At 46.0% G+C, this 23945-nt stretch overlaps 1 protein-coding gene across 1 annotated transcript; it reads left to right on the top strand.

The window, feature by feature from the left end:
• Window positions 1–561: 561 nt before the first annotated feature.
• On the top strand, window positions 562–22932 carry LOC134043853 (uncharacterized). The gene is made up of 9 exons (XM_062492587.1): window positions 562–593; window positions 1085–1201; window positions 6022–6138; window positions 6246–6322; window positions 8777–9951; window positions 10132–10274; window positions 21168–21317; window positions 22013–22068; window positions 22685–22932. The coding sequence occupies exons 1-9, from the start codon at window positions 562–564 to the stop codon at window positions 22930–22932; spliced, it is 2115 nt and encodes a 704-aa protein (XP_062348571.1).
• Window positions 22933–23945: the final 1013 nt, after the last annotated feature.

Genomic DNA, 23945 nt, shown 5'->3' with positions numbered 1-23945 from the left:
CTGTGGTGTCACAATGCCTCCCATGACCTTTTGGGCCACTTGAAGTCACAATGAATCATTTGATTCTTGGCCTCCATGGTGGCATAATAGTTCCTTGATTCTATTGGGCCCTATGCTCTAACAATCCATCTCTGGCCCTTTTGGGCCCATTGGTGTCACAAGGGATCATTAGATTGTTAACCTGCATTGGGGCACAATGGTTCCTTGCATCTCAAAACCTCCGTGGTGTCACAACGCAACCCATGCCCTTTTAGGACACTTGATGTCACAATGAATCATTTGATTCTTTGCCTCCATATTGGCATAATAGTTCCTTGATTCTATTGGGCCCTATGCTCTAACAATCCATACCTGGCCCTTTTGTCCCCCTGGTGTCACAATGTATCATTAGATTGTTAGCCTCCATTGGGTCACAATGGTTCCTTGCTTCTCTTAACCTCTGTGGTGTCACAATGCATCCCATGCCCTTTTAGGCCACTTCATTTCACAATGAATCATTTGATTCTTGGCCTCCATGGTGTTGTTAGCGTATACATATAGATTTAATAGCTAGTGGTTGCAATGCTAAGGCTGCAGTTTGCAGCTAGTATAAGGTAGGCCCTGGGAACTGAGCCTGGGAATGTGCTGAACTACAGAATAATGAGTTAAGGGCCAGTTGAGCAAAGAAGGACCAAGTGTTCGTTTGTAGGAGCAGTAAGGATCTTACTGATGAAGTACAATAAACAGGTGCGGGATTAATCTATAGTTTTAGTTTAGACAAGCATGTAGGATTTATAACCATTAGAAAGGTATCTTATTGTCTTAACTTAGGCAGGCGTGCAAGAGTTATAACCTTTAGAAATGTTATCTCGAAAATGAATGCTGCCTTTGATGTGAAGTATGTGGACCATAGCATGTAGCCATGGTGAAGCAAGATTTGTAAAAGGGTATAAAACTGTGTAAGATTCAGTAACGGGTTGGGACTTTGACTTTGGACGGTAGTCCTCAGGTCCCCGGGCCCTGAATAAAGCACCGCACAAAACAACTTTGTTGATTTGTGTTTTACTCTTTGGGATCGGGCAGCAGTTTTTGGCGACCGCGGCAGGACTCCGGAGGTGGCTGGGGCGGTTCGCGAGCTGATCCACTCCACGCCGGCACCAGGTGATTCCTGGGGAGTCATCGACCCTCGCCCGACCCCGCGCCTGACGGACAACTGTAACACGTAAGCCCGAAGGTGCTTTATTATCTGGTTTGGGTGCCTGCCTGATAAGTCGAGGCGGCGATCCTCGCAGGGTTGGGCAGAAGACGTCTCTGGTTGGTAAAGCCTAGGCGCCGACCGTTAGACGCGGTGAAAGCTGCACAGGATCGGCACTTGCCCCTCGCGGCGTCGAGAAGTGGCAAGTTTGGTTGGTTATTGTTTTATTGGTTAATAATTTGATAATCAGTATCTGTTGTAGCTGTGACTGTTGGAAGTGTGTTTGTGAGATAGTATTGTGTGATTGTGTTATTATGATGCCATTTAAAACGTTTAAAGCTTTGGTTCAATCTAATGAAAAAGTTCCGGAAAATACTCCGTTAGGATGTTTGTTGGGGCGTTGGAAAAGAGAAGGGTTCCATCAAGAGTTAAAAAGGGAAAGGATGATTGACTATTGTAATCATTGGTGGCCACAATATGAAACTGGAAGTTCGGGGTGGCCCCTCAATGGGTCTATTGACCCTGGTGTGATATCCCTATTAATGCAGTTTTTACGGGAAAATGAAAAATGGGATGAGAGTCCTTATTTGGATTTGTTTTATACCCTAAAAGGCAAACCCGAATGGCAGAAAGAATGTGGTATTATGGTATTACAGGTAGAGGAACAAAATTGTCAAGGTTGTAGGCAAAGGAATAGGTGTAATGGTTGCTTGACAAAACTGACAAGCCAGGAAGAGGACCTATCTTTGCTCGTAGCTCCTAGTGCCCCTCCTGCAGAATTAGCTTCGGAAGAAGAAGATAGTGATAAAGAAGAAAGAGAAATAATACAAACCCCAGAAATGGGGAAGGGCTCCCAGGAATCGATAATACCTTGTCCTGGGGAGCCATCTCCTGGTCATACCCGTAATATACCGAGAACCCCTATTGAAGAAAGAACTAGACAAGGGAGGAAAAATAGGGAAAAACCCCAACTGATAGCCCCTTTAAGGGAAGCTATGGGACCTCAGGGTGAGAAGGTGTTTATTAAAGTCCCGTTCTCACCTGGGGATCTGATAATTTGGAAACAAGCAGCAGGGTCATACCGGGAGGATCCGGACAAGGTTGCTCGAGTGGTAAAAATGATAATAAAAACACAAAATCCTGATTGGAATGATTTACAGGTGTTACTAGATACCTTGATGGATTCAACCGAGAAAGAGATGGTGTTACGGGCAATGACAGAACGAGCTAGGGAAATGTTGAGGGTACAAATGACGGATGGAACTCTAAATGACTTGGTCCCGAGAGACGACCCCGGGTGGGATCCTAACACCAATTGGGGTTGGAAAAGACTTCAAGTTTATCAAGAATTAATAATAGAAGGGATTAGAACGGGGATGCCAAAAACAATGAATTGGTCAAAATTGTATTCCATAAGACAGGATAAAAGTGAGTCCCCGTCAGCATTCCTGGAACGGCTGAAGGAAACTGCACGCAGATTTACTAATTTAGAGGTTGACGGGGAGGCAGGGAAATTACAGTTGGCTTTGATTTTTATGGGGCAATCTCAGGATGATATTAGGAAAAAGCTGCAAAAGTTAGAAGGGGAGGACACTCGGAACCTAGAGAAAATGCTAGAAGTGGCATGGGAGGTATATAATAATAGAGAAAAAGAGACAGCAAAGAGACATCAGGCAAATATTTTAGCAGTATTGCAACACGCTACGGGAGGAAGACCAAGAGGACTAGGACGGGGCTGGGGTGGTATGGGTCGAGGAAGGGGCATAATTCAGCAGAATTTGGGAAGGGGAGCAATGGGAGGATTGGGAAATCCCTTCGGGGGGCAAGGAAAATTGGGTCCTAATCAATGCGCTTTCTGCAGACAGTTAGGGCACTGGAAAAATGAATGTCTAGTCAAATGGGGAATGGGTAATGTGGAAATGTAAATCCTATGGGAAACGCAGGAGCTACCACGGGGCCGGTAGATGTCGCTCAAGCATTTGTGTTAGGCAACTATCAAAATCAGAGCTGACTAGATCAGGATCTGAAGGTAGTATTGGAGGTAGGGGGACAAGAACGAGAATTTAGAGTGGATACGGGAGCAACACATTCGCTTTTGAATACAAAATTAGGGTTATTAAGTGATGCAAAAATTCAAGTAATAGGGGCAACCTGGCAAGTAGAAGAGAGGACATTTTTGCAGCCGTTAGACATAAAATTCGGGGGTGTCCTGGTTTGAAGGACAGGTGTTTGCCAAGGAAAGCAGAAGCTTCCCCTTGGACTTAAAAAAAAGAATTGTGATTCTTCCGATTATTATAATTTTGGAATTAAGAGAGCTCTCAGGCAAAGATATGGGGGTAGGAATAACAGTTCTTTACAAGTATATCTAACAAGACAAACAAGAACAACAACAGCTATGAAATTACCCACAAACAGAACAGTAATTCAGTCCCAGAGTTTTTTGGCTGCAGGCACCTTTTCCCTGAGCTGCAGTTCCCGGTGCTGGAGGCGGGCAGCTCCCGCAGAGCCGCAGGAGGGCTGGGGGTGATGGCAGAGCTGTCCCGGGGGGAGAGAGAGATGGAGAGAGAGCTCTCCGCTCACGGTGTGGGTGCCGGTGATCAGCAGAGTGCTGGATGGTGGTAGTTCACAGCGAGAAGACAGCCGGGCAGGGTCCGATGGTGGTTTCCCGACGCTGGGATGAGACACCGGCGGCGATCGTCCTTCTCGTCCGAACTCCGCGGGGGAAATGGGCCGAGGCCCAGCCTTCCGCTTCCTCTTCTGGCTGTTTGAATCTCGCGGGGCTTGCTTCTTCCCTCCCGTCCCCTCCCCCTTGTCACCAGGGCCCAGTCAACAGGTATCTTAGCATGACAATGGGGAAAATTCCACAGAGGGGAAAAAAAAAAAAAAAAAAAAAAAAAGAACTAACCCTCAACATTATCCACCCCGAATTTCCCCCTACCATCATGCCAAATCAAAATCTTCAAATTATAGACATCCATACAGTTACAGATACAGGAACAGTATTGTAGGTAGTTCACCCTAAAACAAGGTCTCCTTGGGGTATGCATCTGGTCTTTCCATCCCTTTGCATGATCCACCAGGTACACCCTGGCCCTTGAGCAAAAACCACCCCCCGAATTGGATTGTCTTTGCTGGAGGCAGGGTTCACCCAAACAGTTTTTCCTAGCATACCTCTCATGTGCACCACTGGAACCTTGTCCCCATCTGGTGTTCTCAAGGGCTCAGACTGGGCAGGGCCTGCTCGATTAGTGGAACCTCGGGTGTTCACTAACCATGTGGCCTTTGGTAGATTAATCTCCCAGTTTTTGAAAGTCCCCCAACCCAGTGCCTTCAAGGTGGTTTTAAGCAGCCCATTGCACCGTTCCACTTTCCCAGCCGCTGGTGCGTGATAAGGAATGTGGTACACCCACTCGATGCCGTGTTCTCTGGCCCAGGTGTTTATGAGGCTGTTCTTGAAATGAGTCCCATTGTCTGACTCAATTCTCTCAGGGGTACCATGTCTCCAAAGGACTTGTTTTTCCAGGCCCAGGATGGTGTTGCGGGCAGTGGCATGAGGCACAGGGTAGGTCTCCAACCATCCAGTGGTGGCTTCCACCATGGTCAGCACGTAGCGCTTGCCTTGGCGTGTCTGAGGCAGTGTGATGTAGTCAATCTGCCAGGCCTCCCCATACTTATATTTGGACCACCGCCCCCCATACCAGAGGGGCTTCACTCGCTTGGCTTGCTTGATGGCAGCACACGTCTCACAGTCATGGACAACCTGGGAAATACTGTCCATGGTGAGATCCACCCCTCGGTCTCGTGCCCACTTATAGGTAGCATCTCTACCTTGATGACCTGAAGCATCGTGGGCCCATCGAGCCAGAAACAACTCTACCTTGTGTTGCCAGTCTAAGTCTATCTGTGACACCTCTATCCTTGCAGCCTGATCTACTTGCTCATTGTGTTGGTGCTCCTCATTAGCCCGACTCTTGGGGACATGGGCATCTACATGACAGACCTTTATGGGTAGCTTCTCTACCCGACTGGCAATGTCTTTCCACTCATCAGCAGCCCAGATTGGTTTTCCCCTATGTTGACAGTTAGCTTTTTTCCATCTTTCCAGCCAGCCCCACAGAGCATTGGCTACCATCCATGAATCAGTGTAAAGGTAAAGCTTTGGCCACTTTTCTCTTTCAGCAATGTCCAGGGCCAGCTGAACGGCTTTGAGTTCAGCAAGTTGACTTGATCCACCTTCTCCTTCAGTAGCTTGTGCAACCTGTCGTGTGGGGCTCCATACGGCTGTGTTAGCATATACATATACATTTAATAGTTAGTGGTAGTAATGCTAAGGCTGCAGTTTGTAGCTAGTGCAAGGTAGGCCCTGGGAACTAAGCCAGGGAATGTGCTGAGCTACAGAATAATGAGTTAAGGGCCAGTGGGGCGAAGAAGGACCAACTGGTTATTTATAGGAACAGTAGGGAATTTACTGATGAAGTACAATAAACAGGTGTGGGATTAATCTATAGTTCTAGTTTAGACAAGCATGTAGGATTTATAACCATTAGAAAGCTATCTTATTGTCTTAACTTAGGCAGGCGTGCAAGAGTTATAACCTTTAGAAATGTTATCTCGAAAATGACTGCTGCCTTTGATGTGAAGTATGTGGACCATAGCATGTAGCCATGGTGAAGCAAGATTTGTAAAAGGGTATAAAACTGTGTAAGATTCACTAAGGGGTTGGGACTTTGACTTTGGACGCTAGTCCTCAGGTCCCCGGGCCCTGAATAAAGCACCGCACAAAACAACTTTGTTGATTTGTGTTTTACTCTTTGGGATCGGGCAGCAGTTTTTGGCGACCGCGGCAGGACTCCGGAGGTGGCTGGGGCGGTTCGCGAGCTGATCCACTCCACGCCGGCACCAGGTGATTCCTGGGGAGTCATCGACCCGCGCCCGACCCCGCGCCTGACGGACAACTGTAACAGGTAAGCCCGAAGGTGCTTTATTATTTGGTTTAGGTGCCTGCCTGATAAGTCGAGGCGGCGATCCTCGCAGGGTTGGGCAGAAGACGTCTCTGGTTGGTAAAGCCTAGGCGCCGACCGTTAGACGCGGCGAAAGCTGCGCAGGATCGGCACTTGCCCCTCGCGGCGTCGAGAAGTGGCAAGTTTGGTTGGTTATTGGTTTATTGGTTAATAATTTGATAATCACTGTCTGTTGGTTTGTTGGTTAAATAATTTGATAATTAGTGTCTGTTGGTTTATTGGTTAGTAATTTGATAATCACTGTCTGTTGGTTTGTTGGTTGATAATTTGATAATCAGTGTCTGTTAGTTTGTTGGTTGATGATTTGATAATCAGTGTCTGTTGGTTTGTTGGTTAATAATTCGATAATCAGTATCCGTTGGTTTATTGGTTAATAATTTGATAATCAATATCTGTTGTAGCCGTGACTGTTGGAAGTGTGTTTGTGAGATAGTATTGTGTGATTGTGTTATTATGATGCCATTTAAAACGTTTAAAGCTTTGGTTCAATCTAATGAAAAGGTTCCGGAAAATACTCCGTTAGGATGTTTGTTGGGGCGTTGGAAAAGAGAAGGGTTCCATCAAGAGTTAAAAAGGGAAAGGATGATTGATTATTGTAATCATTGGTGGCCACAATATGAAACTGGAAGTTCGGGGTGGCCCCTTAATGGGTCTATTGACCCTGGTGTGATATCCCCGTTAATGCAGTTTTTACAGGAAAATGAAAAATGGGATGAGATTCCTTATTTGGATTTGTTTTATACCCTAAAAGGCAAACCCGAATGGCAGAAAGAATGTGGTATTATGGTATTACAGGTAGAGGAACAAAATTGTCAAGGTTGTAGGCAAAGGAATAGGTGTAATGGTTGTTTGACAAAACTGACAAGCCAGGAAGAGGACCTATCTTTGCTTGTAGCTCCTAGTGCCCCTCCTGCAGAATTAGCTTCGGAAGAAGAAGATAGTGATAAAGAAGAAAGAGAAATAATACAAACCCCAGAAATGGGGAAGGGCTCCCAGGAATCGATAATACCTTGTCCTGGGGAGCCATCTCCCGGTCATACCCGTAATATACCGAGAACCCCTATTGCAGAAAGAACTAGACAAGGGAGGAAAAATAGGGAAAAACCCCAACTGATAGCCCCTTTAAGGGAAGCTATGGGACCTCAGGGTGAGAAGGTGTTTATTAAAGTCCCGTTCTCACCTGGGGATCTGATAATTTGGAAACAAGCAGCAGGGTCATACCGGGAGGATCCGGACAAGGTTGCTCGAGTGGTAAAAATGATAATAAAAACACAAAATCCTGATTGGAATGATTTACAGGTGTTACTAGATACCTTGATGGATTCAACCGAGAAAGAGATGGTGTTACGGGCAATGACAGAACGAGCTAGGGAAATGTTGAGGGTACAAATGACGGATGGAACTCTAAATGACTTGGTCCCGAGAGACGACCCCGGGTGGGATCCTAACACCAGTCGGGGTTGGAAAAGACTTCAAGTTTATCAAGAATTAATAATAGAAGGGATTAGAACGGGGATGCCAAAAACAATGAATTGGTCAAAACTGTATTCCATAAGACAGGATAAAAGTGAGTCCCCGTCAGCATTCCTGGAGCGGCTGAAGGAAACTGCACGCAGATTTACTAATTTAGAGGTTGATGGGGAGGCAGGGAAATTACAGTTGGCTTTGATTTTTATGGGGCAATCTCAGGATGATATTAGGAAAAAGCTGCAAAAGTTAGAAGGGGAGGACACTCGGAACCTAGAGAAAATGCTAGAAGTGGCATGGAAGGTATATAATAATAGAGAAAAAGAGACAGCAAAGAGACATCAGGCAAATATTTTAGCAGTATTGCAACACGCTACAGGAGGAAGCCCAAGGGGACGAGGACGGGGCCGGGGTGGTATGGGTCGAGGAAGGGGCATAATTCAGCAGAATTTGGGAAGGGGAGCAATGGGAGGATTGGGAAATCCCTTCGGGGGGCAAGGAAAATTGGGTCCTAATCAATGCGCTTTCTGCAGACAGTTAGGTCACTGGAAAAATGAATGTCCAGTCAAATGGGGAATGGGTAATGTGGGGAATGTAAATCCTATGGGAAACGCAGGAGCTACCACGGGGCCGGTAGATGTCGCTCAAGCATTTGTGTTAGGCAACTATCAAAATCAGAGCTGACTAGATCAGGATCTGAAGGTAGTATTGGAGGTAGGGGGACAAGAACGAGAATTTAGAGTTGATACGGGAGCAACACATTCGCTTTTGAATACAAAATTAGGGTTATTAAGTGATGCAAAAATTCAAGTAATAGGGGCAACTGGGCAAGTAGAAGAGAGGACATTTTTGCAGCCGTTAGACATAAAATTCGGAGGAAAAGAATTTGATCATCAATTCCTGTATATGCCTAATTGCCCAGAGTCACTGTTTGGAAGAGATCTGTTATCTCTTCTAAATGTGAGAATATTATTTGAAGGAGGACGAGTGAAATTAGAAATTCATGATAAAGAAATATCTAGACTATTTGTGATTAAGGAGGTAGAGCCCACCCCAATTCCTGAAGAGGTTGAACAGGCAGTGGTACCTTGGGTTTGGGAAACCGGCACTCCAGGTAAGTCTAAGGCAGCTCAACCAGTAGTGGTTGAGCTAAAAGAGGGAGTCCAACCGGTAAGGATTAGACAATATCCGATTAAGTTAGAAGCTAGGAAAGGAGTAGCCCCCATGATTGCTCAATTCTTAATCCAAGGTATTTTGCAAGAATGTGAGTCAGAATTTAATACCCCAATTTTTCCAGTACAAAAACCTAATGGTAAATATAGGTTAGTTCAGGATCTGAGAGCTATAAATAATATAACCAAGGATATGCACCCAGTGGTGGCAAACCCCTATACTTTGTTAACATCTGTGTCTGAAAGATTTCAATGGTTTACAGTAATTGATTTAAAAGACGCTTTCTTCTGCATCCCTCTGGCATTTGAAAGTAGGAAATATTTTGCATTCGAGTGGGAAGACCCTGACTCTGGCCGGAAGAAACAGCTTACTTGGACACGACTTCCGCAAGGATTCAAGAATTCCCCCACAATATTTGGGAACCAGTTAGCCAAGGAATTGGAGGAATGGAAAACAACACAGGTAAAAGAATCTCCCTTTTCTCATGTAATACTTCAATATGTAGATGACATTTTCCTGGCCACAGAAGAAAGGGACATTTGCCTAAATTTAACTATAAGCTTATTGAACATGCTAGGCCAGGCTGGATATCGGGTCTCGAAAGAAAAGGCCCAACTCATCCGGACAAGTGTGTTATATTTGGGCTGTGAAATAACACAAGGAGTAAGGCGATTAGGAGCAAATAGAATTGAAGCCATCTGCACCATACCTATTCCCCAAAATCATCAGGAACTAAGATCCTTTCTAGGAATGGTAGGATGGTGCCGGCTGTGGATCCCAAATTTCGGACTCCTGGCCAAACCCTTATATGAGGCACTAAAAGAGACACGGTTACGGTGGGACAATCCACAGCAGAATGCATTCCAAGGGCTAAAGCATGCACTAAAAGAAGCCCCGGCATTGGGACTACCTGATTTAACTAAGGACTTTCAATTATATGTAAATGAGAGACAGAGACTGGCTTTAGGAGTACTCACGCAAAAGTTGGGATCATGGAAGCGTCCGGTCGGCTATTTTTCGAAACAACTAGATGCAGTCAGCTCTGGATGGCCGTCCTGTTTGCGAGCCGTGGCAGCTACTGTACTATTGATTCAGGAATCAAGAAAATTGACTTTGGGTAAGAAAATAGAAGTGTTTGTGCCTCACATGGTGATAACAGTTCTGGAACAAAAAGGGGGGCATTGGTTGTCCTGCAGTAGAATGTTGCAATATCAAGCAATATTAAGGGAACAAGATGATGTTGAGCTAAAAGTAACTAACCATATCAATCCAGCAGAATTTCTCCGCAGTGAGCAGGAAGAAGGCGAATTGACCCACGACTGTGTGGAAGTCATTGAACAAGTCTTCGCTAGCCGCACTGACCTGAAAGACGTGCCATTGGAGTCTCCGGACTGGGAACTGTTTACAGATGGATCCAGTTTCGTCGAGAATGGGACCAGGTATGCGGGTTATGCGGTGGTAACGCTCCTCCAGGTCGTGGAAGCTAAAGCCCTCACCCCGGGAACATCAGCGCAGAAAGCAGAGATTGTGGCTTTGATTCGCGCCTTGGTTTTGAGTCAAGGAAAGAAGGTAAATATATGGACTGACTCTAAATATGCATTTGGAGTTCTGCATGTCCATGGAGCATTATGGAAAGAAAGAGGACTGTTAAGTTCTCAAGGGACATCTATAAAACATCGAAACGAAATCCTATCTCTTTTGGATGCTGTGCATAAACCAGCTGCAGTAGCAGTAATGCATGTGAGAGGACATCAGAAGGAAGAAGGAAAAATCTTCCAAGGAAATAATCTAGCAGATGCTACTGCTCGGAAAGTGGCACGTGAGGTTTGGACACAATTGGCATTGATTCCGACAAAGGTAAGCCCAGTCACTCCTCACCTAGAGCAGAAGCCCAATTACTCCTTAGAAGATGAAAGACTGGCCAGACTTGTGAATGCCCAGAAGAACGCGTTAGGGTGGTATGTGACCGACATAGGGCAAGTATTAGTACCTGTCAAGATCATGAAAATAATTTTAGAAGCAGAACACAACAAATGCCACTGGGGGGCAGAGGTATTGGTTAAATTTTTAAAGAAAGAAATCATTTCTAACCAGATGTTGACTTTAGCTAAACGAGTTAATGCAATGTGCCCAGTCTGTATAAAGAACAATCCTGTAGTAAGGAAGCAGATTCAATTAGGAAAATTACAGGTAGGACCAGACACAGGTGATTATTGGCAAGTTGACTTTTCAGAGTTGCCCAGGGCTCAAGGGTACAGATACCTTCTGGTATATGTATGTACTTTTTCGGGATGGCCCGAGGCTTTTCCGTGCAGAACTAACCAGGCTAAGGAGGTGGTCAAAACCTTATTAAGGGAAATTATTCCTAGGTTTGGAGTACCCCTGGGAATTTCATCAGATAGGGGACCACATTTTGTGGCCGGAATAGTACAAAACATAGCACGAGTGCTCGATGTTAAATGGAATTTACATACCCCATGGAGACCTCAATCAAGTGGGCAGGTAGAAAGAATGAATCAGACATTGAAAGGTCAGATTAAGAAAATCTGTCAAGAAGCTAAGATTCAATGGCCGCAAGCATTACCATTGGCTTTGTTAAGAATCAGGATTAAACCCAGGGAAAAGGTAGGAGTAAGTCCATATGAAATACTATATGGCAGACCATATCATGCAACAACATTAAAAGGTGATCCTCACGTGGTTGGGGACCAAATGCTCTTTAACTATGTTCTATCTCTTAACAAGACTCTTACAGCTTTGAGAGGTGCTTTGCAGTGGAACCGCCCTCTGCCGCTGGAAAATCCAGTCCATGACATCCAACCAGGAGATCGGGTGTATGTAAAGAACTGGAGCACGGACCCCTTGAAGGAATCATGGGAGGGTCCACGTCAGGTGATTATGACAACCTTCACGGTGGCAAAAGTCGAGGGCATCAACAACTGGATCCACTACACCAGGATCAAGAAAGTCCCTACTCATTGGGAAGTGCAGCCACTGTCTTCCACCAAGATGGTTATTCGAGCCAAACCCACCGACCCAAGGCCTACATCTTAATCATTGGACTGATCATGTCATGTCAAGTAACTTTAACTCATGAATCTGTTGTGATTACTGTTCTAGAGCCGGTGACTATGGCGGTTGAAGGAATGAATGTAAATCTGACTTGTTCATTCACCAATGACCAGGGAGCTGGATCCGAAGAAGTCAATGTAAGATGGAAAAAGGATATGGATTGGGTAGACACAGGTATTGTCACAACTTGGGATATGAAAACACAAATGGGAAACACTACCCTACAATTGATAAATGTAACTTCGGGATCTGAAGACAAGTATTTATGTGGAGTCTGGATCAGAGATAGTTTCGACTACGGTAACTTGAAATTACGGGTAATGTCATTATTAGGGGATGGTACCAAGAAGGGGGATGTTGAGGTCATTCCAACCTCAACCTATGTAGACATGTGGGACAGTCCTCCTTTGTGAATGAATTGTACTTTCCGATTGAAAAATGAGTGTGAATATGGGATACAAGTTAAGTGGTGGAGGGAAAATTCTCAGGGAATGTGGAATCAAATCAGCGAAGGAGTTAGCTGGTGGTCCGAAGGAACCGTGGGAGGAGGATGGTTAAATATTACTGATCTGAAGATTGGGAAATTCGGAAGTAGATACTTGTGTATAGTCTCATGTGGAGAAATGGGTGACTTTGGAATACGAAACGTCAGGGCTTGGTCGCATTTGAGAGGTGGAATCACTGGCCAACGTGGGGTCTATAGTGGGCAGGGACATGCAATAACTGCAGTTTATCTTAATAGCATCAGAGGAACTCACAGAAGAACTCGAGCCATAGATGTAACATTTCCCCGCAGTCAGGAACAGGAAAATTTGATAGTAGGATTAATTCGGGACTTTGGTAAAGTGCAGAATGTTTCCTCGATTACAGCTTGTTTACCTTTACCACAGGCAGCCGGGGAGCCGATACCGTGGGGAATCATCCCAGTAAAAACTTTACCCAGGGCATTCGTGGATTTTACTTGGAGTTGTAAATTGATACCAAAGGAGTATGTAGAAAAGATGGAAGGATGCCAATTAATTAGGAATATGTTGGAAAAAGATTGCCAGCAAATGCCAGGCTACTATGCGTGGGTTAGTAAAATGAACAAATGCATTGTGGAAGGACCAATAAGGGAACCCTGTAATAAGGTTTGGATGCAGGTAAAACGCACAAGAAATGAAGAAGTATGTCAAAACATTACGCAATCACAGTCTTTAGAAGACGATTGGGGAGCAATTTGGGGACCAAGTTTATTAGAGACATATAGTTACCTAGGAACTGTGAATTGGTGCATTGAATGGATAGGAAATAAGAACCAGACCTATACTAGAGTATTAACAACAGAGACAGCTCAGAGGACATCAACTGGGACAACAGAGGTATGGAATTGTTCACGAGTTATTACTTGTGATACTCCTGAAGCAGAAATAGGTTTGGTACCAATAAGAGTGTTACTCAAGTGGGGATGTGAATGTAGAGGGTACAATCATACAATTAGGGGAGAGATGGCCGGTAACAAACAAGTAGATTGCAAAACTACCACTATCAGAAGCCCTGGTAACTTGGTCTGGGTAATGGGACATGGGAAATGGACCACTCATATACCGATCGATGGGATGGTAACTCAAATAACTTTAGGAGTTCCTACCTTATGTCCATTCTGGAAACAATCTAAACTTAATAAACAAGAAATACAGGCCAGGCAAAGGAGAGACATAGGAGATGAAATTATTGAAGAAAATGAGTGGCATGAACCGTCAGGGGGAGTAAAATTCGGATGGGCACTAGAATCTTTATTTGCACCTATCTCCACATATCGAAATAGGGAAATGTTGTATAGACTCCTGGGACAGACCGAAAGATTAGCAGCAGCCACCAAGAAGGGATTTAAAGATTTAAATTCACAATTACAGGCAACCACTCGGATGACATTGCAAAACCGGATGGCATTAGATATGCTGTTACTAAGAGAGCATGGAGTTTGTGGATATCTGCATGGGAAGACAGATCATTGCTGTATTCATATCCCAAATGTGACAAAGGAAGTAGAAAAAGATATAGATCAATTGGAGAATATTGAATCTAAAACTAGGGAAATAGCAAAAGATGCGGAATATAACTGGATTGGAGCAATATTCAGCTCTCTAGGGATCCAGGTCTCTGGTTGGATATCCTCAATTGTTCAATATGCAATAATATTGTTGATATTAATTGGAGTTGTGTATGGAGTTTACAGATGTCTTCTAGGAGTAATCACCAGAGAAGGAATTCATACCCGGAGAATAATGAAGGCTATGACCAGGAACGGACAACCGGCTGGGAACACACCGCCTCCTTCGTGCTTAGAGACGGTTACATGAAGAATGGAGGGAAGAAGTTGAGCATCCTTGCAGAAGATTGAAGGATGCTCAAAAGGGGGAGTTGTTAGCATATACATATAGATTTAATAGTTAGTGGTAGTAATGCTAAGGCTGCAGTTTGTAGCTAGTGCAAGGTAGGCCCTGGGAACTAAGCCAGGGAATGTGCTGAGCTACAGAATAATGAGTTAAGGGCCAGTGGGGCGAAGAAGGACCAACTGGTTATTTATAGGAACAGTAGGGAATTTACTGATGAAGTACAATAAACAGGTGTGGGATTAATCTATAGTTCTAGTTTAGACAAGCATGTAGGATTTATAACCGTTAGAAAGGTATCTTATTGTCTTAACTTAGGCAGGCGTGCAAGAGTTATAACCTTTAGAAATGTTATCTCGAAAATGACTGCTGCCTTTGATGTGAAGTATGTGGACCATAGCATGTAGCCATGGTGAAGCAAGATTTGTAAAAGGGTATAAAACTGTGTAAGATTCACTAAGGGGTTGGGACTTTGACTTTGGACGCTAGTCCTCAGGTCCCCGGGCCCTGAATAAAGCACCGCACAAAACAACTTTGTTGATTTGTGTTTTACTCTTTGGGATCGGGCAGCAGCTGCTTTCCACTTCCGGTTCATCCCCACGATGCGACAGGAACCGTCAGTGAAAAGAGCGTAGCGAGTTTCATCTGCTGGCAGTTGGTTGTATGGCGGGGCTTCATCAGCCCGGGTCACTTGTTCTTGCTCCTCTTCATCGGCAAGACCAAAATTTTCACCTTCTGGCCAGTTTGTAATTATTTCCAAAATCCCAGGGCGATTTGGGTTTCCGACACGGGCGCGCTGTGTGATGAGGGCAATCCACTTGCTCCATGTGGCATCGGTGGCGTGGTGGGTAGAGGGGACCTTCCCTTTAAACATCCACCCCAGCACTGGTAGTCGGGGTGCCAGGAGGAGCTGTGCTTCTGTGCCAATCACTTCTGAGGCAGCTTGAACTCCTTCATAAGCGGCCAAGATCTCCTTCTCTGTTGGGGTGTAGTTGGCTTCAGACCCTCTGTAACTTCGGCTCCAGAATCCCAGAGGTCGGCCTCGGGTCTCACCAGGTACCTTCTGCCAAAGGCTCCAGGACAAGCCCTTGTTCCCGGCTGCAGAGTAGAGCACATTCTTCACCTCTGGTCCTGTCCTGACTGGGCCGAGGGCTACAGCATGAGCGATCTCCTGCTTGATCTGGGCAAAGGCTTGCTGCTGCTCAGGGCCCCAGTGGAATTCGTTCTTCTTCCGGGTGACCAGGTAGAGAGGGCTCACGATCTGGCTGTACTCAGGAATGTGCATTCTCCAAAAGCCTATGGCACCTACGAAAGCTTGTGTTTCCTTCTTGTTGGTTGGTGGAGACATCGCGGTGATCTTATTGATGACCTCAGTGGGGATTTGGCGCCGCCCGTCTTGCCACTTTACTCCCAGGAACTGGATCTCTCGGGCAGGACCTTTGACTTTGCTCCTCTTGATGGCGAAACCGGCTCCCAGCAGAATCTGGATGATCTTCTCTCCTTTCTCAAATATTTCCATTGCCGTGTTCCCCCACACAATGATGTCATCAATGTATTGCAGATGTTCTGGAGCTTCACCCTTTTCCAGTGCAGCCTGGATCAGTCCATGGCAGATGGTGGGGCTGTGTTTCCACCCCTGGGGCAGTCGGTTCCAGGTGTACTGCACGCCCCTCCAGGTGGAAGCAAACTGAGGCCTGCACTCTGCTGCCAGAGGAATGGAGAAAAATGCATTGGCAATGTCAATGGTGGCGTACCACTTTGCTGCCTTGGACTCCAGCTCGTACTGGAGTTCCAACATGTCCGGCACGGCAGCGCTCAGCGGTGGAGTCACTTCATTCAATGCACGATAGTCCACAGTCAATCTCCATTCTCCATCAGACTTGCGCACAGGCCAGATGGGGCTGTTGAAGGGTGAGTGGGTTTTGCTGACCACCCCTTGGCCCTCCAGCTCACGGATCATCTTGTGGATGGGGATCACGGCATCTCGATTTGTCCTGTACTGCCTGTGGTGCACTCTCGAGGTGGCAATTGGCACTTGCTGCTCCTTCACCTTCAGGAGTCCCACTACAGATGGGTTCTCCGACAGTCCAAGCAAGGTGTTCAATTGCTTAATATTTTCTGCCTCTATAGCAGCTATTCCAAAAGCCCACCTGAGTCCCTTTGGGTCTTTGTAATAGCCATTCCTCAGGAAGTCTATGCCTAGAATACACGGTGCCTCTGGGCCAGTCACAATTGGATGCTCCTGCCACTCCTTCCCAGTCAGGCTCACCTCAGCCTCCAGCAAAGTCAATTCCTGTGATCCCCCTGTCACCCCAGCAATAGAAACAGGCTCTTCCCCAACATGTTCTGATGGTATTAGGGTGACCTGTGAACCAGTGTCAACTAATGCCCTATGTTTTTGTGGCTCTGATGTGCCAGGCCATCGGATCCACACCGTCCAAAAGACCCGGTTTTCCCGTGCCTCTCCCTGGCTAGAGGCAGGGCCCCTCTAGCACTGGTTATAATTTCCTTCCTGGGCATACATGTTGGAGGTTCCCTCAAGGGGATCTAACAAATTATCTTCCCTTTTGTAGTACCCTGCATCTTGGTTATGGGAAGTTGAGGCTACCTTCACTTTAGTGGAGCTCTTTTGGTTAGTGTTCCCCTCCCTGAGTTGACGCACCCGCGCTGCCAGGGCAGAAGTGGGTTTCCCATCCCACCTCCTCATGTCTTCCCCATGGTCACACAGAAAGAACCACAGGTCAGCTTGTGGGGTGTATCCTCTCTCCTTAGCTGGGGGGCGTTGGGCTCTAACTCTGGGATCTGTGACTCGCACTGGTGCTGCATTGACCTTCCTCATCTCCTCCCTCACCCCTCTTATCTCCGCCTTGAACTCCTCTCTGAGTTCCCTAATCACGGCAGAGACCTGAGCCTGCATTGGGCCATTCATTATACTCTCAAAATTTCTGAGCTTATCGGCAACAGAACCCACTGTCTCGTGGTTGGTGTCAGCATTAATGGCTGCAATGAATGTGGTGTATTGAGATGGCCCCAGGTGTGCCAGATTCCACAACATCTGCCCTGTGAACCTGACCTTGTCGGGGTCATTGTCATGTTGTCCACCCCTCCCAAAGAGTACCTCCAGTATTGCTACTTCTCTCAGCTGTTGGATCCCCTCCTCAGCGGTCTTCCAGCGCATTCTATGGTGGTGCTCCTGCATTCTCTCTCTATGGACAAACCTCTCTCTTACACTCATTAAAAGCCGCTCCCAGAGGGAAAGGGGGCCTCGTTCCCTTACGAATATGTGATCCACACCTGAGTCCTGGGTTAGGGGTCCCAAATTCCTTGCCTCAGTACCATCCAGCTGCACACCTGTACCCACAAGGTCCCAGACCCGCAGTAACCACGTTGTAAAAGCCTCACGGCCCCTTCGTACAACATCTTTACGCAGATTACGGAGACTCTCGTATGACAGGGACTCTGTGACGATCTCAACCTCTGGCTCCCCTGATGGTTGTGAGGGCCCTGCTTTCTGATCATTATTTCTAGGTGCTTTGTTTTCACCTTAGACTTTCTAGTTTCCACGGGGGCAACTGCTGCTGGCTGTGAGTGCCCTTGCAGTTCAGCTGGAGCCTGGAGAGATGTAACATTTGTGGGTTCCACTGCTGCACCATCAGGTTCTCCCTCTTTAAGGCAGAGGGAGAGTTTCTCAAGAGGTGGGGAAAGGTACTCCTTCAGCATTTGGCCCATCTCCTTCACTAGAAACCCCACCCACTCTGGATGGTTCCTTTCTGAGGTGAGCTCTGGGGCAGAATCAGGCTCAGGGGCAACATCCTTAACCTCTGGGGCAGAATCCTTAGTCTCTGGGGCAGAATCCTTAGTCTCTGGGACAGGGGCAGGGGCAGGCTCTGGGACAGAATCCTTAGTCTCTGGGACAGAATCCTTAGGCTCTGGGGCAGGGGCAGGGGCAGGGGCAGGCTCTGGGGCAGAGTCCTTAGTCTCTGGGGCAGAGCCAGGCTCTGGGGCAGGGCCAGGCTCTGGGGCAGGATCCCTATTCCTTGGGGGACGTATCAGGGTTGTCATCCAAGTCAATCTCCCCTCATCTCGGAATGTTAAATAGAACAGGTTTACAAGGCCTATTAGCAATGTCAGCCACTGTATGATATCATTACTGCTTAGAAGAGATTTGAACCCCTCAAAAGCTGGTGGAGCAGACCCAAAAAACTGTGTAAGGGGTTGGGACAAAATTTTCCCTGGTGTCATATCCTCACAGTATGTACCATTATTAAAGTAGCCCCAAAAACATATAGTTAGAGTGTGATAGCTCTGAATCCATGTGCCCACCTTCCAGAGGAAGTTAAAAATCCATGAATTTCTCACGTTATCAGCCCACAAAAGGAACTGGATAATCGTTACAGCAGCCTGAGTTATAGGACCCATGTTCAAGTAAGGGATTGCAAATGGGAGAGATAGTGCTGTGGCCACATGGAGCCCAAACCACGGTAAGCTGGACAACATGATGCCACCTAACACAAATCTGAGGTAACTCAAGAACTGTTATTCCTTTTTCACCCTTTTCTCTCAATGCCCTCGGGCCCCACGTTGGGTGGCCAAAATCTGTCCTGGTTTGAAGGACAGGTGTTTGCCAAGGAAAGCAGAAGATTCCCCTTGGACTGAAAGAAAATGTGATTCTTCCGATTATTATAATTTTGGAATTAAGAGAGCTCTCAGGTAAAGATATGGGGGTAGGAATAACAGTTCTTTACTAGTATATCTAACAAGACAAACAAGAACAACAACAGCTATGAAATTACCCACAAACAGAACAGTAACTCAGTCCCAGAGTTTTTTGGCTGCAGGCACCTTTTCCCTGAGCTGCAGTTCCCGGTGCTGGAGGCGGGCGGGTCCCGCAGAGCCGCAGGAGGGCTGGGGGTGATGGCAGAGCTGTCCCAGGGGGAGAGAGAGATGGAGAGAGAGAGCTCTCCGCTCACGGTGTCGGTCCCGGTGCTCAGTAGAGTGCTGGATGGTGGTAGTTCACAGCGAGAAGACAGCCGGGCAGGGTCCGATGGTGGTTTCCCGACGCTGGGATGGAGGGCAGGCGGCGATCGTCCTTCTCGTCCAAACTCCGCGGGGGTAATGGGCCGAGGCCCAGCCTTCCGCTTCCTCTTCTGGCTGTTTGAATCTCGCGGGGCTTGCTTCTTCCCTCCCGTCCCCTCCTCCTTGTCACCCGGGCCCAGTCAACAGGTATCTTAGCATGACAATGGGGAAAATTCCACAGAGGGAAAAAAAAAAAAAAAAAAAGAACTAACCCTCAACAGGGGGAAAAGAATTTGTCCATCAATTCCTGTATATGCCTAATTGCCCAGAGTCACTGCTTGGAAGAGATCTGTTATCCCTCCTAAACGTGAGAATATTATTTGAAGGAGGACGAGTGAAATTAGAAATTCCTGATAAAGAGATATCTAGACTATTTGTGATTAAGGAGGTAGAACCCACCCCAATTCCCGAAGAGGTTGAACAGGCAGTGGTACCTTGGGTTTGGGAAACCGGCACTCCAGATAAATCTAAGGCAGCTCAACCAGTAGTGGTCGAGCTAAAGGAGGGAGTCCAACTGGTAAGGATTAGACAATATCCGATTAAGTTAGAAGCTAGGAAAGGAGTAGCCCCCATGATTGCTCAGTTCTTAATCCAAGGTATTTTGCAAGAATGTGAATCAGAATTTAATACCCCAATTTTTCCAGTACAAAAACCTAATGGTAAATATAGGCTAGTTCAGGATCTGAGAGCTATAAATAATATAACCAAGGATATCCACCCAGTGGTGGCAAACCCCTATACTTTGTTAACATCTGTGTCTGAAAGATTTCAATGGTTTACAGTAATTGATTTAAAAGACGCTTTCTTCTGCATCCCTCTGGCATTTGAAAGTAGGAAATATTTTGCATTCGAGTGGGAAGACCCTGACTCTGGTCAGAAGAAACAGCTTACTTGGACACGACTTCCGCAAGGATTCAAGAATTCCCCCACAATATTTGGGAACCAGTTAGCCAAGGAATTGGAAGAATGGAAAACAACACAGGTAAAACAATCTCCCTTTTCTCATGTAATACTACAATGTGTAGATGACATTTTCTTGGCCACAGAAGAAAGGGACATTTGCCTAAATTTAACTATAGGCTTATTGAACATGCTAGGCCAGGCTGGATATCGGGTCTCGAAAGAAAAGGCCCAGCTCATCCGGACAAGTGTGTTATATTTGGGCTGTGAAATAACACAAGGACTAAGGCGATTAGGGGCAAATAGAATTGAAGCCATCTGCACCATACCTATTCCCCAAAATCATCAGGAAATAAGATCCTTTCTAGGAATGGTAGGATGGTGCCGGCTGTGGATCCCAAATTTCGGACTCCTGGCCAAACCCTTATATGAGGCACTAAAAGAGACACGGTTACGGTGGGACAATCCACAGCAGAATGCATTCCAAGGGCTAAAGCATGCACTAAAAGAAGCCCCGGCATTGGGACTACCCAATTTAACCAAGGACTTTCAATTATATGTAAATGAGAGACAGAGACTGGCTTTAGGAGTACTCACACAAAAGCTGGGATCATGGAAGCGTCCGGTCGGCTATTTTTCGAAACAACTAGATGCAGTCAGCTCTGGATGGCCGTCCTGTTTGCGAGCCGTGGCAGCTACTGTACTATTGATTCAGGAATCAAGAAAATTGACTTTGGGTAAGAAAATAGAAGTGTTTGTGCCTCACATGGTGATAACAGTTCTGGAACAAAAAGGGGGGCATTGGTTGTCCTGCAGTAGAATGTTGCAATATCAAGCAATATTAAGGGAACAAGATGATGTTGAGCTAAAAGTAACTAACCATATCAATCCAGCAGAATTTCTCCGCAGTGAGCAGGAAGAAGGCGAATTGACCCACGACTGTGTGGAAGTCATTGAACAAGTCTTCGCTAGCCGCACTGACCTGAAAGACGTGCCATTGGAGTCTCCGGACTGGGAACTGTTTACAGATGGATCCAGTTTCGTCGAGAATGGGACCAGGTATGCGGGTTATGCGGTGGTAACGCTCCTCCAGGTCGTGGAAGCTAAAGCCCTCACCCCGGGAACATCAGCGCAGAAAGCAGAGATTGTGGCTTTGATTCGCGCCTTGGTTTTGAGTCAAGGAAAGAAGGTAAATATATGGACTGACTCTAAATATGCATTTGGAGTTCTGCATGTCCATGGAGCATTATGGAAAGAAAGAGGACTGTTAAGTTCTCAAGGGACATCTATAAAACATCGAAACGAAATCCTATCTCTTTTGGATGCTGTGCATAAACCAGCTGCAGTAGCAGTAATGCATGTGAGAGGACATCAGAAGGAAGAAGGAAAAATCTTCCAAGGAAATAATCTAGCAGATGCTACTGCTCGGAAAGTGGCACGTGAGGTTTGGACACAATTGGCATTGATTCCGACAAAGGTAAGCCCAGTCACTCCTCACCTAGAGCAGAAGCCCAATTACTCCTTAGAAGATGAAAGACTGGCCAGACTTGTGAATGCCCAGAAGAACGCGTTAGGGTGGTATGTGACCGACATAGGGCAAGTATTAGTACCTGTCAAGATCATGAAAATAATTTTAGAAGCAGAGCACAACAAATGCCACTGGGGGGCAGAGGTATTGGTTAAATTTTTAAAGAAAGAAATCATTTCTAACCAGATGTTGACTTTAGCTAAATGAGTTAATGCAATGTGCCCAGTCTGTATAAAGAACAATCCCGTAGTAAGGAAGCAGATTCAATTAGGAAAATTACAGGTAGGACCAGAGCCAGGTGATTATTGGCAGGTTGACTTTTCAGAGTTGCCCAGGGCTCAAGGGTACAGATACCTTCTGGCATATGTATGTACCTTTTCGGGATGGCCCAAGGCTTTTCCATGCAGAACTAACCAGGCTAAGGAGGTGGTCAAAACTTTATTAAGGGAAATTATTCCTAGGTTTGGAGTACCCCTGGGAATTTCATCAGATAGGGGACCACATTTTGTGGCCGGAATAGTACAAAACATAGCACGAGTGCTCGATGTTAAATGGAATTTACATACCCCATGGAGACCTCAATCAAGTGGGCAGGTAGAAAGAATGAATCAGACATTGAAAGGTCAGATTAAGAAAATCTGTCAAGAAGCTAAGATTCAATGGCCGCAAGCATTACCATTGGCTTTGTTAAGAATCAGGATTAAACCCAAGGAAAGAGTAGGAGCAAGTCCATATGAAATACTATATGGCAGACCATATCATGCAACAACGTTAAAAGGTGATCCTCACGTGGTTGGGGACCAAATGCTCTTTAACTATGTTCTATCTCTTAACAAGACTCTTACAGCCTTGAGAGGTGCTTTGCAGTGGAACCGCCCTCTGCCGCTGGAAAATCCAGTCCATGACATCCAACCAGGAGATCGGGTGTATGTAAAGAACTGGAGCGCGGACCCCTTGAAGGAATCATGGGAGGGTCCACGTCAGGTGATTATGACAACCTTCACGGTGGCAAAAGTCGAGGGCATCAACAACTGGATCCACTACACCCGGATCAAGAAAGTCCTTACTCATTGGGAAGTGCAGCCACTGTCTTCCACCAAGATGGTTATTCGAGCCAAACCCACCGACCCAAGGCCTACATCTTAATTATTGGACTGATCATGTCATGTCAAGTAACTTTAACTCATGAATCTGTTGTTATTACTGTTCTAGAGCCGGTGACTATGGCGGTTGAAGGAATGAATGTAAATCTGACTTGTTCATTCACCAATGACCAGGGAGCTGGATCCGAAGAAGTCAATGTAAGATGGAAAAAGGATATGGATTGGGTAGACACAGGTATTGTCACAACTTGGGATATGAAAACACAAATGGGAAACACTACCCTACAATTGACAAATGTAACATCGGGATTTGAAGACAAGTATTTATGTGGAGTCTGGATCAGAGATAGTTTCGACTACGGTGACTTGAAATTACAGGTAATGTCATTATTAGGAGATGGTACCAAGAAGGGGGATGTTGAGGTCATTCCAACCTCAACCTATGTAGACATGTGGGACAGTCCTCCTTTGCGAATGAATTGTACTTTCCGATTGGAAAACGAGTGTGAATATGGGATACAAGTTAAGTGGTGGAGGGAAAATTCTCAGGGAATGTGGAATCAAATCAGCGAAGGAGTTAGCTGGTGGTCCGAAGGAACCGTGGGAGGAGGATGGTTAAATATTACTGATCTGAAGATTGGGAAATTCGGAAGTAGATACTTGTGTATAGTCTCATGTGGAGAAATGGGTGACTTTGGAATACGAAACGTCAGGGCTTGGTCGCATCTGAGAGATGGAATCACTGGCCAACGTGGGGTCTATAGTGGGCGGGGACATGCAATAACTGCAGTTTATCTTAATAGCATCAGAGGAACTCACAGAAGAACTCGAGCCATAGATGTAACATTTCCCCGCAGTCAGGAACAGGAAAATTTGATAGTAGGATTAATTCGGGACTTTGGCAAAGTGCAGAATGTTTCCTCGATTACAGCCTGTTTACCTTTACCACAGGCAGCCGGGGAGCCGATACCGTGGGGAATCATCCCAGTAAAATCTTTACCCAGGGCATTTGTGGATTTTACTTGGAGTTGTAAATTGATACCAAAGGAGTATGTA

Source organism: Cinclus cinclus, chromosome 4 (assembly GCF_963662255.1).
Source record: "Cinclus cinclus chromosome 4, bCinCin1.1, whole genome shotgun sequence".
Lineage (NCBI taxonomy): Eukaryota > Metazoa > Chordata > Aves > Passeriformes > Cinclidae > Cinclus > Cinclus cinclus.
Note: the sequence above shows the minus strand (reverse complement) of the source record. Positions and strands in the feature narration are given on the sequence as shown.

Coding starts and splice junctions, on each gene's coding strand:
- LOC134043853 (XM_062492587.1), top strand. CDS start 562: ATGCTAAGGCTGCAGTTTGCAGCTAGTATAAG. Junction 9,952..10,131: donor AATCAAGAAAATTGACTTTG/GGTAAGAAAATA, acceptor CGCAGTGAGCAG/GAAGAAGGCGAATTGACCCA. Junction 22,069..22,684: donor TTCAATTAGGAAAATTACAG/GTAGGACCAGAG, acceptor TGGAAAATCCAG/TCCATGACATCCAACCAGGA.